Here is a 17098-nt window from a genome sequence, read left to right as displayed (position 1 = left end):
GTACCTTAATGTAGCAGGGCCCTGTCCCTGACGATACTCAGCTCCATGTCCAGCAGATTCCCAGGGGCTGTGGACGGAGCACGGTCTCCTGTGCTTGGAGACCGATAGGATCCCACTTCACCCAGAGCCCTAAGGGGATGGGGAAGGAAAGCAGCATGTCGGCTCCAGCCTCCGTACCCGCAATGGGTACCTCAACCTTAACAAACACCGCCAACAAAAGTGGGGTGAGAAGGGAGCATGCTGGGGGCCCTAGTATGGGCCCTCTTTTCTTCCATCTGACAAAGTCAGCAGCTGCTGCTGACTAAACAGTGGAGCTATGCGTGGATGTTAGCCTCCTTCGCACAAAGCATGAAAACTGAGGAGCCCGTGATCCCCCGGGGGGTGTATAGGCAGTAGGGGAGGGGCCTTACACTTTTAAGTGTAATACTTTGTGTGGCCTCCGGAGGCAGTAGCTATACACCCAATTGTCTGGGTCTCCCAATAGAGCGACAAAGAAAACAGAATATTTGGTACAGAAATCTTTGTAATTACAGAGGTCAGACATTTCCTGTACAAACTGCAGCAGGGATTTTGGCCCGCTCCTCCACACTGATCTTCTCCAGATCTTTCAGGTTTCGAGGCTGTCGCTCAGCAACACTGAGTATCAGCTCCCTCCAAAGATTTTTTATGAGGTTCAGGTCTAGAGATTGGTTAGGCCATTCCAAGACCTTGAAATGAGTCTTACAGAGCCACTCCTTAGTTGTCCAGGCTATGAGTTTTGAGTCATTGTCATGCTAGCAGACCCAGCCATGACCTATCTTCAATGCGGTTACTGAGGGAAGAAAGTTGTTAGCCATAATCTCATAATACATGACCCCACCCATCTTCTCTTCAATACAGTCCAGTAATTTGGTTCTCTTTACAGAAAAGCACCCCCAAAGTATGATGTTTCTAACTCCATGCTTCACAGTTGGGGCAGTGTTCCTGGGGTTGTACTCATCCTTCTTCGTCTAAACACGACGAGTTGAGTTGATACCAAAAAGTTCTATTTTGGTCTCATCCAACCACATGACCTTCCCACGTCTCCTCTGGATCATCCAGATGGTCATTGGCGAACTTCAAACGGACCTGGACATGTGCTGGCGTGAGCAGGGGACCTTGTGAGCCCTACTGGATTTTAATCCATGACGGCATAGTGTGTTACTAATGGTAATCTTTGAGACTGTGCTCCCAGCTCTCTTTAGGTTATTGACCAGGTCCTCCCATGTAGTTATGGGTTGATTCCTGATCTTTCTCAGAATTATCCTTACCCCCTGAGGAGATCTTGAATGGAGCCCCAGACCGAGTAAGATTGACAGTCATCTTTTGTTTCTTCCATTTTCTAATAACTGAGCCAAGAGTTGTTGCCTTCTCCCCAATCTGTTTGCCTATTGTCCTGTAGTCCATCCCAGCCTTGTGCAGATCTACAATTTTGTCCCTGGTGACCTGACACAGCACTTTGATCTTGGCCATGGAGGAGAGGTTGGAGTGTGATTGATTCAGTCTGTGAACAGGTGTCTTTTATACAGGTAACTGGTTCAAACAGGTGCAATTAATGCAGGCAATGAGCGCACACTAGGAGGGCTTCTTAAAGAAAAAACAACTGAGAGTCAGAATTCTTGCTGGTTGGTTGGTGATCAAATATTTATTTCATGTAATAAAATGCAAAATAATTACTTAAAAATCATGAAATTAATTTTCTGAATTTTTGGGGGGATTCTACATGTCACAGTTGAAGTGTTCCTATGATTCTTTATAGATGAAAAAACTTGCAACATCAGCAGTGTATCAAATACTTCTCTTCCCCACAGTATATTTGCTCAGTGTGCATCATTTACGTTATTCTTCTTGTTTAAAACCGGCATTCAAACAACTGCTGATCAATAAAATATTCATCAAATGGCAGTTGTATCATACCGCTGGATGGTCTGTGTAAACAGAACCCTAAGGAAAGTTCCAAACAATGAGTCAACAATATGTCAGGGCCATAGTAAGGTCTCTCTGATAATCGTAGAGTAAATTATTTAACACTATTTAAACCCAAAACATTTTGACATGGTGATAAAACCTGTCCCTGCATCTAGTGTCAAGCAATCTCCGCAGCATACCATGTTTCAAATCTCACGCCTCCCATAAGACCTCCTTTCAAAAAGACAATTTATTTGTAAGGCTAAGTTCACACTTCCGTTGTTTTGCATCAGTCACAATCCGTCGCCTAGAGGAATTACGGTATCCTGCAAAATATTTTGCAGGAATCCTGTTTTTCCCCATAGACTTCTATTAGTGACGGATTGCGACTGATGATGCTGCGCTGCATCCGCTGTGTCGCGGTCAGTCGTTTTTTAACTGACCGCCGGGCGGGAGCAACGCAGCCTGTAACGATTTTTGAGCAGCGCAATCCGTAGGATTTTACTGCGCATGCGCTCTCTGGCTCCCTGCCCTCGTAACCAGGATAAACATCGGGTAACCAAGCAATGCGCTTTGGTTAGTTACCCGATATTTACAGTGGTTACGGGTGCAGGGAGCCAGCGCTAAGCGGTGTATGCTGGTAACCAAGAAAAATATCGGGTAACCAAGGAAAAAGTGCTTTGCTTTTAGTTACCCGATATTTACCCTGGATACAGTGTGCAAGGAGGCCGACACTTCCCCACTCGGCTCCGCCCCCACCCGCACTCCGCATGTGTACACACACACACCCACACACACTCACTTGTCCCCAGCCCTGCAGTCCCCGCGGAACTGACGTCCTCAGCTCCACGGCCCCGCCCCCTCCCGCACTCCGCATGTACACACGCATGTAGACACACACACACACACACACACACACTCACCTGTCTCCAGCCATGCAGACCGCGGCACTGACGTCCTCAGCTCCGCCCCCAGAACTCCGCCCCCAGAACTCCGCCCCCGCACACAACGGAGTCCGACAATGAAATTCTTTTCTTTGTCATCCGTTGTCATCCGTTGTACAACGCATCAGTCACATGCGTCAAGCAACGCATGTGACTGATGCAAAACAATGGAAATGTGAACTTAGCCTAAGAAACCATAAACTAGTGTTTTATTTACTACTGTAGCGAGGAAAGTACAGAAACAACCAATAGGGAAATATAAGGGAATAGCTTTCTTTGCATTAGCAGCTTCTTTATCAGCTTAGTAATATGCAGGATTGGGGAGAAGAGTTTATCTATTTGACATGGTCAGTTTTATCCAACAAAAATAAATGAAATCGCAAAAGATGTTACTCACCAACACCTTGTTTTCTTTTTTTGGTCTTGCTTTCCTCTATTCGGATGGAAGGTCGCCCCATACATTGCACGTCTCTGCCACGGATAGCAGGCACTAGGTCACGATGTCAAGACTACATACTTTCCATATCAGAAAATATTGCACATGGAAATTCAGAGGTTTAATTCAGCATAACAGCATCAAATGTTTACAGTTAAAACCACTGGAATGGTTAGATATTTTTTTTCCTTTTTTTCTATATTTTTTTTTCTTTTTTTTCTTTTTGTCATTTCATTTGTCAACAGCTGGATATTTATTATTGTTTTTGTCTTTCTTGGACCATTCCACTTTATTTTTTTTTTTTTAACATACGTAAGTCACATGGACTTATTTGCAAAGCATTTTTACAATGTTTTTAAAACCCAATACGTAAATTACGTACACAAAATGAGCGGAACAAAAAGGCTACTACATAGTAAAGCCTACACTACGCATTATGTATACATAACAACTGAGAGATCATTGTTAGCAGTCATCTACTCCTGTCGGAAAACATTTATAGATTTTAAAGCAAACTTTTTTTTCAGGGAAAACTTTACTTGCATTTCACAAGTTCCTTAAATTAAAAAATGAACTAAATTGTACACTCAAAGTGTATGTAATAAAACCATTGCATATGTGTCTATGATGATGCATTGTGCAATCATTTACTGAAATGTGACAACTACAGAAGGCTTTCAAGTCTTAGGTCAGCTGCTCAAACCAATTGTCCACCATCTTTCACATGGAAATGCAGAAAACATCCCACGGAAAACAACCTTAGTTCAACTAAACATCAGTCCATATATCGAGGGCTCAATCAGGAAGGCCAAGGAAATCATCTTCTCCAAGAACGAGACTCATTTTCCTCTTCTTCCTCATCATCATCCTGCAGCAGAGAGTCATCCACGGCAGGCTCTTCTGTAAACTGCAAAAAAAAAAGTAAAAAAAAATCCTATGTGAAACAACAAATGTGTTCCTAAGAAGACTCAACAACCCCATTTACACTTCTCTGGGGTCATCCATCCTACGTCTGCATATTTACCAAACCTCAAGTCCATAGATCGCAATGAACATCTTCACCCCTGGGCGATTTTACGGGGGTTTTTTTTTTTTTGCTCCCCTTCTTCAGAGAGCCATAACTTTATTTTTCTGTCAATCTTGCCACATAAGGGCTTATTTTTTGCGGGACGAGTTCTACTTTTAAATGAAACCATAAGTTTTACCATACAGTGTACTGAACGATGGCAAAAAAATTCCAAGTGCAAAAAAATTGAAAAAAAAAAGTGATTGCATGATTGTTTTTGGGATATTTTACTCAGTGTTCACTATATGATAACACTGATGTGTCAGTGTGATGCCTCACTTCGGTACGAGTTCGTAGATAGCAAAAATGTATAAGTTTACCTTTATCTAAGGGGTTAAAAAAAATTTGATGTTTGTCGAAAAACATAGTGCACTTTTTGCGCCATATTCCGTGACCCGTAGCGTTCTCATTTTTCGGGATATATGGCTCACTGATGGCTTATTTTTTGCATCTTGAACTGACATTTTTAATGGTACCATTTTTGCACAGAAGCGCCGTTTTGATCACCTGTTATCGCATTTTGCGCAAAATTCGCAGTGACCAAAAAACTATTTTGGTGTTTGGAATTTTTTTGCCGCTACGCCATTTACCGATCGGATTAATTGATTTTATATTTTGATTGAGTGGGCATTTCTGAAAACGGAGATACTACATGTGTGTATATTCTTTTAACCCTTTCATTTTCAATGGGGCGAATGGGGTGGGGTGGGGGATTTCAACTTTTAGGGGTTTTTTTCATTTTTTTTAAACTTTTTAACTTTTTTTATTTTACTAGTACCCCTACGGGACTATAACGATCAGCAGTCTGATCACTCTTCCATTTCTCAAGATCACAGCTAAACAGCTGAGATCTGTAGAAAAGCAGCTCTCCTATTACAAACGGCAGTTTGCCGAGTGTAAGAGGAAGTGACTTGTGATTGCTACAGGAGTCATCACATGACCCTGTGCTACCATGACAACCATTGGATCTACGTGATCACATCACGTGACTTCTGATGTAACCGGGTAAGTGAATGCTATTACATTTCGCTGTGACATTTTCACAGTGCGCTGTAAGGGGTTAACAGGCACGAGTGGATAGCGAATCCACTCATGCTTGATAGCTGCACATGTTGGCTATTCAAATCAGCTGATATGTGCAGTGATCACTGCCGGCTGCAGCAGGCAGGTATTAACCTGACAATATCCATGATGTACCCAGTACGTCATGTGTCGTGAAGAGGTTAAGTACCCCAAAACCAACACCTACCTCACAGACTAAAAAAAAAAAAAATCAATTTTCTACATAGTCACAGTAGATGCACAAGGTTTTGGGCATTTTGAATCATCCCCCTTTAATTTTATGTAAGAATTTTGGTGTAGATGTTCTATTTTGATTTGCACAAGATTTCTCCAAGTTCTGGAGACCTAAATCCACAGCCCACCTAATTCACTTGCCATCCAATGTAACACGGTTTAGCCATAATGGTCTACATTTTTTATATATATTAACCTGAAAGCTAACATTAGTAAAGGAGTTTATTATATAGTCTCACATATCACAGGTGTAAATCACTTTATTAGTGTGACACTCCCTAATAACAGCGTGATAAATTGTAAATATCTAAATTTGTTCCTGTTACACAAGCATGAGCACTAAATGGGAAACGGGTCGATTTGGTGAGATACATGGGCCGCTGATTATCTCACGTGCATGGGGCCATCCATAGCTATGAACGATTGCCTTCATACGCACAGTTTATAACCACTATCACGAATATATAGTCATGAAGTATATTCCTGACACTAGCCACATCCCTCCCTAATGGGTAAGCCTTGCAAAAAATAAAACAAATATATACATGGGTGTATTTTTTTTTTTTTTTAAACACGGTCTACATGTATACACACACTGCGCAGTATATGTTTTCTGTGGTAGCCTTTTGTATAGGAGAACGCAGTGATTCACATGAACGGTAACCTTGGAAGAGGTCATTGGAAAACACTTACTTCTTCCTCTTCTGGCTCTACATCTTCCACTTCGGCGCTACTTGGATTTGGTATCGGTCTACTCCAGGCTAGTTTTAAGTTCTGTCCTTTGAAATGAGCTCCATGGATTGCAGCCTAAAATCAGCACAAATGAATAGAAGGAATAGTCACGGGCAGGAAACTTCATGAGAAATCACTGTATACATACTACTTTCCAAAGTATTAGATATGGAAAAGCAACCGGAAACTTTCATCAGATATCATGCAATACCTGGGCGTCAGCACTTGGATAATCAGGACAGGTAAATACAACAATTATTTGCAATAAAAAAGGTAAAATGGGGAAAGAATCAGCAGTGACTGCAGTAACTGCAAAGACAAATAACCTTAGAGGAACAGCCCAGGTAATTGAAAACTGAGAAGAGGTAGTATCAAAATACTCCAATCTTGCTCGGTGCCAGCTGCACAAAGCGTCTGCTTTGGAAATTGTATGCACAAATTAAAGTAACATGAAGCAACATAAATCAGTGTTAGCAACATACCCAAATAACCGGGACAGTCAGCCAAGATTTATAGCACGCTCCTAAAGTACAGCATAATGTGAAATGTAGAAACAATTACATGTTCAACAGCAGCCGGCCATGAATTGTGTGAGACTGAAGTCCGGCCATATAAATTTTAAATCTCTACATATAAATTTATGATATATTTAAAGGCCTCTTTACCATGCAGCTCACAAGCCGCCTGTTCATGGGCTAATCACAAGATCATACAGGGCAAGCCTTCAAGACACTATTTAACTCCTTTATGTCCACAGGAGAAAATGGAGCTATTTGATTATCAAATACTTATCTAATAGATTACATGGACAGATGGGGCTAAATGAGGTATCAAGCTGGGAAAGTCTTCAAAACAGAAACATTTACCTATATAAAAGCTTCAATAAGTTACTGCACAGATTCCCACCATTCATGAAGGAAATATATTAAATAAATTTTATATATATACACACATACATATACACACACACACACACACACACACACACACACAGAGTGGAACCTTGGATTAAGAGTAACTTGCTTTCAGAGCGTCTTGAAAGACGAGCAAAGCTTTTTAAAAAATTTGGAACTTGGTTTAAGAGCAATGATTTGCAATAAGAGCAAATACTCACCATGTACACTTCCAGTTCTGTCCTTTCACCACGCTCTGACCCGCTCTGGAGGTAACTTTCTGTAGCTATGTACTGTATACAGTATACCATTGTACAGTACAGTATATACTATGTAGCATGTCTATTAATTTGCATTTGTGGATACAGTATTGTACTTTCTTTTTGCTATTACTAGTACTGTACTGTAATTGCCTGTGCAGTATTCTTACCCCATATTTGGCTTAGTTCTGCCCTTATTTTGGGGTGAATAGATTTGGGAAGTGTTTTTTGTGTATTGTACTAGAATAAAGATGGTCATATTTATACATAATTTCTCTATAGTGTACCTATTGCACACCAACAATTCTATTGTAAGCGAACATGTAGTTTAATCTGTTTTGTTTTTACTGTACAGTATATTGTATTAGTGTACTGTAATAGTTTTATATGAATATGGTACATTATTTTGTATTAGTGTAATATGTTTTTATAAATACAGTAAATATTTTTGGGTTGTGGAATTGTCTGCTTTTCAATTATTTCCTATGGGAAAATTTGCTTTGATGTAAGAGTAACTTGGTTTAAGAGCACACTCCAGGAACAAATTATGCTCGTAATCCAAGGTTCCACTGTACTTTTTTCTTTTAATAATAATACTTGTGGAAAGTAGATGACACCGTGATGTAAATTGCTCCGCTCCAAAAATAGGGTGTCTCCCCTTCTCATATGTAAAAGTACATTGGAAGATCAAAATGGGTCTAAAAAAAAAAAATCTAGTAAAAATAACAGTTCTCATGCATTTGGGATAACATCCTGCATGGACTGATACTTAGTGAGTGAATGACACCCATGCAAACATCATCTCTGACATGTAAGATTGTCTACGGCAGTACGGATTGGCTAGGAGATGAAGAATGTCACATTACATTTGTAAGAACCCGATTTATGATGGTATGTAACGCCCATGTCTCACACCATGTACTCGAAAAGCGGAGTAGTTTGGCATACAGTGCGTAAAATAACTATTGAACACGTCACCAATTTTCCAAGTAAATATATTTCTAATGGTGCTATTGACATGAAATTCTTATTAGATGCCGGTAACAAATACTCCAATATGCACAAGCAAAGAGATCAATACATAGATGTCCATCAATAAAGTTGTGTGTAATAATGGGAAATGACACAGGAAAAAAGTAATGAACACATGAAGAAAGCGGTGCAAAATGCCATGGATAGTCATTAAACCAGCTGAAATTATCAGTAATTAAAACGTGATCCTGCCCCTTAGTGAAAAATATCATCTGGTTCAACTGATTGATAATGAGACCTTTTTGTAGGCAATGTGCCACACAAGAAACATTTAATGATGGCTAAAACAAGTGAGCTGTCTCAAGACCTTTGCAATCTTATTATTGCAACATATTCATGGCATGGGTTACATAAGAATTACTGAACTACTGAAGGTTCCAGTGAGTACTTTTGGGACCATAATCTGGAATTGGAAAAAAGATCCTTTCACCATAAACCAGCCTTAACCAGGTGCTCCCCACAAGATTTCAGATAGAGGAATGAAAAGAATTATCAGAAGAGTTGTCCATGAGCCAATAACCACCTGGGGTGAGCTATAAAAAAGACCTTGAGTCAGCAGGCACAGTTTACTCAAGGAAAACAGTAAGTAATGTACTTAGACTACATGTCATGTATGCACACTTACCATGCAAAACTCCACTGCTGAACAAAAAGCATGGTAAAGTGCATTTAAAGTTTGCTCAGCAACATTTGAAGCCTGTGAAACACTGGGGGAATGAAGGGAATTTTGTTACTTACCGTAAAATCCTTTTCTTCTAGCTCTTATTGGGAGACCCAGACGATTGGGTGTATAGCACTGCCTCCGGAGGCCACACAAAGCAATTACACTAAAAAGTGTAAGGCCCCTCCCCTTCTGGCTATACACCCCCAGTGGGATCACTGGCTCACCAGTTTTAGTGCAAAAGCAAGAAGGAGGAAAGCCAATAACTGGTTTAAACAAATTCTCTCCGAGTAACAACGGAGAACTGAAAACCGTTCAACATGAACAACATGTGTACCCGCAAACAAACCAAAAATCCCGAAGGACAACAGGGCGGGTGCTGGGTCTCCCAATAAGAGCTAGAAGAAAAGGAATTTACGGTAAGTAACAAAATTCCCTTCTTCTTCAGCGCTCTATTGGGAGACCCAGACGATTGGGACGTCCAAAAGCTGTCCCTGGGTGGGTAAAGAAATACCTCATGTTAGAGCTGCAAGACAGCCCTCCCCTACGAGGAGGCAACTGCCGCCTGCAGGACTCTTCTACCTAGGCTGGCGTCCGCCGAAGCATAGGTATGCACCTGATAATGTTTGGTGAAAGTGTGCAGACTCGACCAGGTAGCTGCCTGGCACACCTGTTGAGCCGTAGCCTGGTGTCGTAATGCCCAGGATGCACCCACGGCTCTGGTAGAATGGGCCTTCAGCCCTGAAGGAACCGGAAGCCCAGCAGAACGGTAGGCTTCAAGAATTGGTTCTTTGATCCATCGAGCCAGGGTGGCCTTAGAAGCCTGCGACCCTTTGCGCTGACCAGCGACAAGGACAAAGAGTGCATCCGAACGGCGCAAGGGCGCCGTACGGGAAATGTAGATTCTGAGTGCTCTCACCAGATCTAACAAATGTAAATCTTTCTCATACCGATGAACTGCATGAGGACAAAACGAAGGCAAAGAGATATCCTGATTAAGATGAAAAGAGGATACCACCTTCGGGAGAAACTCCTGAATGGGGCGCAGCACTACCTTGTCCTGGTGGAAGACCAGGAAGGGAGCCTTGGATGATAGTGCTGCCAGCTCAGACACTCTCCGAAGAGATGTGATCGCTACCAGAAAAGCCACTTTCTGTGATAGTCTAGAAAGTGAAACCTCCCTCAGAGGCTCGAAGGGCGGCTTCTGGAGGGCAACTAGTACCCTGTTCAGATCCCATGGATCTAACGGCCGCTTGTACGGGGGTACAATATGACAAACCCCCTGCAGGAACGTGCGCACCTTAGGAAGGCGTGCCAAACGCCTCTGAAAAAAGACGGATAGCGCCAAGACCTGACCTTTAAGGGAGCTGAGCGACAAACCTTTTTCTAACCCAGATTGCAGGAAAGAAAGAAAGGTAGGCAATGCAAATGGCCAGGGAGACACTCCCTGAGCAGAGGACCAGGATAAGAATATCCTCCACGTTCTGTGGTAGATCTTAGCGGACGTGGGCTTCCTAGCCTGTCTCATGGTGGCAACGACCCCTTGGGACAATCCTGAAGACGCTAGGATCCAGGACTCAATGGCCACACAGTCAGGTTCAGGGCCGCAGAATTCCGATGGAAAAACGGCCCTTGGGACAGTAAGTCTGGTCGGTCTGGTAGTGCCCACGGTTGGCCGACCGTGAGCTGCCACAGATCCGGATACCACGCCCTCCTCGGCCAGTCTGTGGCGACAAGTATGACGCGGCTGCAATCGGATCTGATCTTGCGTAGCACTCTGGGCAAGAGTGCCAGAGGTGGAAACACATAAGGGAGCCGGAACTGCGACCAATCTTGCACTAGGGCGTCTGCCGCCAGCGCTCTTTGATCGCGAGACCGTGCCATGAAGGTTGGAACCTTGTTGTTGTGCCGTGACGCCATTAGGTCGACGTCCGGCACCCCCCAGCGGCGACAGATTTCCTGAAACACGTCTGGGTGAAGGGACCATTCCCCTGCGTCCATGCCCTGGCGACTGAGGAAGTCTGCTTCCCAGTTTTCTACGCCGGGGATGTGAACTGCGGATATGGTGGAGGCTGTGGCTTCCACCCACATCAGAATCCGCCGGACTTCCTGGAAGGCTTGCCGACTGCGTGTCCCCCCTTGGTGGTTGATGTATGCCACCGCTGTGGAGTTGTCCGACTGAATTCGGATCTGCTTTCCCTCCAGCCACTGCTGGAAGGCTAGTAGGGCAAGATACACTGCTCTGATTTCCAGAACATTGATCTGAAGGGTGGACTCCTGCCGAGTCCACGTACCCTGAGCCCTGTGGTGGAGAAAAACTGCTCCCCACCCTGACAGACTCGCGTCTGTCGTGACCACCGCCCAAGACGGTGGTAGGAAGGATCTTCCCTGTGATAATGAGGTGGGAAGAAGCCACCACTGCAGAGAGTCCTTGGCCGTCTGGGAAAGGGAGACTTTCCTGTCTAGGGATGTTGACTTCCCGTCCCATTGGCGGAGAATGTCCCATTGAAGTGGACGCAGATGAAACTGCGCAAACGGAACCGCCTCTATTGCCGCCACCATCTTCCCGAGGAAGTGCATGAGGCGTCTTAAGGAGTGCGACTGACTTTGAAGGAGAGCCTGCACCCCAGTCTGTAGAGACCGCTGCTTGTCCAGCGGAAGCTTCACTATCGCTGAGAGAGTATGAAACTCCATGCCAAGATACGTTAGTGATTGGGTCGGTGACAGATTTGACTTCGGGAAGTTGATGATCCACCCCAACGCCTGGAGAGTCTCCAGTGCAACATTCAGGCTGAGTTGGCATGCCTCTTGAGAGGGTGCCTTGACCAGTAGATCGTCCAAGTAAGGGATCACAGAGTGTCCGTGAGAGTGCAAGACTGCTACCACTGCCGCCATGATCTTGGTGAACACCCGAGGGGCTGTCGCCAGACCAAATGGCAGAGCTACGAACTGAAGATGGTCGTCTCCTATCACGAAGCGTAGAAAGCGTTGGTGCTCTGTAGCAATCGGCACGTGGAGATAAGCATCTTTGATGTCTATTGATGCTATGAAATCTCCTTGAGACATTGAGGCAATGACTGAGCGGAGGGATTCCATCCGGAACCGCCTGGCGTTCACATGCTTGTTGAGCAGTTTTAGGTCCAGAACAGGACGGAAGGAGCCTTCCTTTTTTGGAACCACAAAGAGATTGGAGTAAAATCCTCGCCCTCGTTCCTGAGGGGGGACAGGGATCACGACTCCTTCTGCTCTTAGAGAGTCCACCGCCTGCAGCAGGGCATCTGCTCGGTTGGGGTGTGGGGAGGTTCTGAAGAACCGAAGTGGAGGTCGAGAACTGAACTCGATTCTGTACCCGCGAGACAAAATGTCTGTCACCCACCGGTCCTTGACCTGTGACAGCCAAATGTCGCAAAAGCGGGAGAGCCTGCCACCGACCGAGGATGCGGAGGGAGGAGGCCGAAAGTCATGAGGTAGCCGCTTTGGAAGCAGTTCCTCCATTTGCTTTCCTGGGGCGTGAGTGAGCCCGCCAGGAATCTGAGCTCCCTTGTTCTTTCTGAGTCCTTTTGGACGAGGAGAATTGGGCCTTGCCCGAGCCTCGAAAGGACCGAAACCTCGACTGCCACTTTTTCTGTTGAGGTTTACTTGCTCTGGGCTGTGGTAAGGAAGAGTCCTTACCCTTGGACTGTTTTATGATTTCAGCCAATGGCTCACCAAACAGTCTGTCTCTGGATAATGGCAGGCTGGTTAAGCATTTTTTGGAACCAGCATCTGCTTTCCAGTCCTTTAACCACAAGGCTCTGCGCAAAACCACAGAATTGGCGGACGCCATAGCGGTACGGCTCGTAGATTCTAGGACAGCATTGATAGCATAGGTCGCAAACGCAGACATTTGCGAAGTTAGGGACGCCACCTGCGTCACTGCTGGATGTATGATAGCATCCACCTGTGCTAAACCAGCTGAAATAGCTTGGAGTGCCCACACGGCCGCGAATGCTGGAGCAAACGACGCGCCGATAGCTTCATAGACAGATTTCAACCAAAGGTCCATCTGTCTGTCGTTGGCATCTTTAAGTGAAGCGCCATCCTCTACTGCGACTATGGATCTAGCCGCAAGCTTGGAAATTGGGGGATCCACCTTTGGACACTGGGTCCAGCGTTTGGTCACCTCAGCAGGAAAAGGGTAACGGGTATCCTTAGAACGTTTAGAGAAACGCTTATCTGGATGAGCGTCGTGTTTCTGGATCGATTCTCTGAAGTCAGAGTGGTCCAAAAAAGCACTTAATTTACGCTTGGGATACAGGAAATGGAACTTCTCCTGCTGTGCCGCTGCCTCCTCTTCAGAAGGGGCTGGGGGAGAAATATCCAACAGTCTATTAATCGCCGATATAAGGTCATTAACCATGGCGTCACCATCAGGGGCATCCAGATTGAAAGGAGCCTCAGGATTAGAATCCTGATCACCGTCCTCAGTCTCATCACAGAGAGACTCTTCTCGCTGAGACCCTGAGCAGTGTGAGGACGTGGAGGGTCTTTCCCAGCGAGCTCGCTTAGGCTGCCTGGGACTGTCATCTGAGTCAGAGACTTCAGCTTGTGATGCTTGAGACCCCCTTGAAGTACGGATTAGTTCCAACTGAGGGGGACCGGAGAGCATAGACACAGCAGTGTCCATGGTCTGAGTAACTGGCCTGGACTGCAAGGTCTCCAGGATTTTTAACATAGTCATAGACATTTTGTCAGCAAAAACTGCAAAGTCTGTCCCCGTCACCGGGGCAGGGTTCACAGGCGTCTCTGCCTGGGCTACCACCACATTAGGCTCTGGCTGACGGAGTGCCACTGGGACTGAACATTGCATACAATGTGAGTCTTTGGAGCCTGCCGGTAGATCAGCCCCACATGCAGTACAAACAGTGTACACAGCCTGTGCCTTGGCACCCTTGCGTTTTGCGGATGACATGTTGCTGCCTCCTCAGAGCAGTACAGGGTGTCCAGCCAAGAAGCGACCTTACAGTGCAACTATATATATATATGGTACTAAGAAAAAAGTACACTAATATAACACTGAGGCACAAGTGGGGCCAGCACTAAAGTGCAGCTTACCGCCCGCTTAGGAGCGGGTGTGTGGTCGCCGAAATCCCTTTAGTCTGGGTCTCCCAGAGCCTGCTGCCTTTCCCCAGCCAGACCGCATGTGTAATGGCTGCCGGCGTCCTTGTGGAGAGGGGGGGGCGGGCCCTGGGCGTATACAGACGAAGAGCGGGAAGCCTGCTTCCCACTGTGCCTAGTGAGAGGGCTGGAGCATGTAAATAAAGCTCCAGCCCTCGGCGCTGCCAATTGAGCAGCGTCTCTCCCCTACCCTGATTGACAGGGTGGGGGCGGGAACGAAGCGGCGCTAGGCCGCAGAAGCCGGGGGCTAAAGTTAGAAGCGCCGCCGCCGTAAAAGCGCGGTCGGCGCAAAGTCCCCGGCGCACCACAAGTCGCAGCTGCGCCGCCGCTCCAGCAGCGGTCGGCGCAGTAGTTCCCAACCTGTAACGTCACTCAGCAAAGCTGCAGTGACCTAACCCCAGCGCACAACGCTACTGTCCCCGGCGCACTATAACGCTCAGCAAGCCTTGAGAGTGTCCGTGCCTGCCGGGGACACAGAGTACCTGAAAGTTGCAGGGCCTTGTCCCTGAACGGCACTCCCGCTCCAAATCCAGCAGGTTCTCTGGGTCTGTGGATGGAGCCCGGCCTCAGGGCTTGGAGGCCGGTAAGATCCCACTTCCACAGAGCCCTAAGGGGATGTGGAAGGAAAACAGCATGTGGGCTCCAGCCTCTGTACCAGCAATAGGTACCTCAACCTTACAAGCACCACCGCGGGTGAGAAGGGAGCATGCTGGGGGCCCCATATGGGCCCTCTTTTCTTCCATCCGATATAGCCAGCAGCTACTGCTGACTACAAACAGTGGAGCTATGCGTGGATGTCTGACCTCCTTCGCACAAAGCAGAAAACTGGTGAGCCAGTGATCCCACTGGGGGTGTATAGCCAGAAGGGGAGGGGCCTTACACTTTTTAGTGTAATTGCTTTGTGTGGCCTCCGGAGGCAGTGCTATACACCCAATCGTCTGGGTCTCCCAATAGAGCGCTGAAGAAATATATATATTTATATATATATATATATAGTCAGACGAGATCAAAATTAAACTGCATATCACAGCAAAAACACCATAATAATAGTGTTTGGAGGTGGGTACATCAGGGTGTGGGGCTGTTTTTTTTTTTTTTAGCATACAGCACTGGCAAACCACGTTTAATTAAAAGGAAGGATGAATGGACAAACATACCGAGAAATACTTGATAAAAATTTGCTGCCATCAACCAGGATGATGATGAAGATTAAACAAGGGTGGACATTTGAACAAGACAATGATCAAAAAACATAGCCAAGGAAAGTTACCGTATTTTTCGCTTTATATGACGCACCTGATTATAAGATGCACCCCCAAATTTGGTGAAGTAAAAGAGAATTTTTTTTTTTTAATGTTAAATGGGGTCCATCTTATAATGCCAGTGTCCCTCTAACAAATCATATAGGGTATATGTCCCTCATAGCCCCCCATCCTAAAATTAGCCCCCCTTAATCTGGATATGGCCCCCTTATATTGAATATAGCCCCCTTGTGATGGCACACGAACGTTCCCCTGTGCTGCCCATGGCCCCTATAGATCGCACAAGTCCCCCTGTGTTAGATATCGCCCCCATAGTGCTGCCCATGGCCCCTATATAGATCGCACAAGTCCCCCTGTGTTAGATATCGCCCCCATAGTGCTGCCCATGGCCCCTATATAGATTGCACAAGTCCCCCTGTGTTAGATATCGCCCCCATAGTGCTGCCCATGGCCCCTATATAGATCGCACAAGTCCCCCTGTGTTAGATATAGCCCCCATGATGCTGCCCATGGCCCCTATAGATCGCACAAGTCCCCCTGTGTTAGATATCGCCCCCATAGTGCTGCCCATGGCCCCTATATAGATCGCACAAGTCCCCGTGTTAGATATCGCCCCCATAGTGCTGCCCATGGCCCCTATATAGATCGCACAAGTCCCCGTGTTAGATGTCGCCCCCATAGTGCTGCCCATGGCCCCTATATAGATCGCACAAGTCCCCCTGTGTTAGATATCGCCCACATAGTGCTGCCCATGGCCCCTATATAGATCGCACAAGTCCCCCTGTGTTAGATATCGCCCCCAGGCTGCTGCCCATAGTAAAATAAAACACTCTTTCCTTATCTCCTCTAGCGCTCATCCCCCTCCTGTCTCCCTCAATGCTTCTCTTCCTCTACTTCCTGGTTCTAGTGCCGGTCATGTGATCGGCACAGCAAACTAAGATCTCTGCCTGCCTGCCTGATCACAGTGGAAGCAGGGACACTGGGAGAAACGCTGGAGGGGGTAAGTAAAGCTTTTTTATTATAGAATGAGTAGCAGCACGGGGGCCATATCTAACACAGGGGGGTGCATGTGCCATCACAGGGGGGCACAGGGACATATAATATGCACCGCTCTGCCAGCCCGTCACTGCGGTGCGATTTCAGCACCACCGGAGATGGACAGCGGCTGTGCATATTATATGAGCGGGAGCAGGAGATCAGAGTTCACCTGCCCCCAGCAGCACCCCCACCTCCCCTGGACCCTGCAGTGTATGTGTGTGTGTGTGTGTGTGTATGTGTGTATGTATGTATGTGTGTATATGTGTGTATATGTGTGTATATGTGTGTGTATGTGTGTGTATGTATGTATGTATGTATGTATGTATGTATGTATGTATGTATATATATACACACACATCTATATTTTATATATATATATATATATATATATATAT

General features: G+C 45.8%; 1 protein-coding gene across 1 annotated transcript in view; it reads right to left on the bottom strand.

The window, feature by feature from the left end:
- Positions 1-17098, bottom strand: part of RBM26 (RNA binding motif protein 26) — a 252850-nt gene that overhangs the window by 13125 nt on the left and 222627 nt on the right. Inside the window, exons 22-23 of the mRNA XM_075336770.1 lie at positions 6362-6475; positions 3268-4213 (exon numbers count right to left, since the gene is read on the bottom strand). Coding sequence (XP_075192885.1) covers positions 4124-4213; positions 6362-6475 — 204 coding nt within the window. The 3' untranslated portion in view covers positions 3268-4123. The remainder of the gene's footprint in view (positions 1-3267; positions 4214-6361; positions 6476-17098) is intronic.

This window comes from Anomaloglossus baeobatrachus, chromosome 2 (genome assembly GCF_048569485.1).
Source record: "Anomaloglossus baeobatrachus isolate aAnoBae1 chromosome 2, aAnoBae1.hap1, whole genome shotgun sequence".
Taxonomy (NCBI): domain Eukaryota; kingdom Metazoa; phylum Chordata; class Amphibia; order Anura; family Aromobatidae; genus Anomaloglossus; species Anomaloglossus baeobatrachus.
Note: the sequence above shows the minus strand (reverse complement) of the source record. Positions and strands in the feature narration are given on the sequence as shown.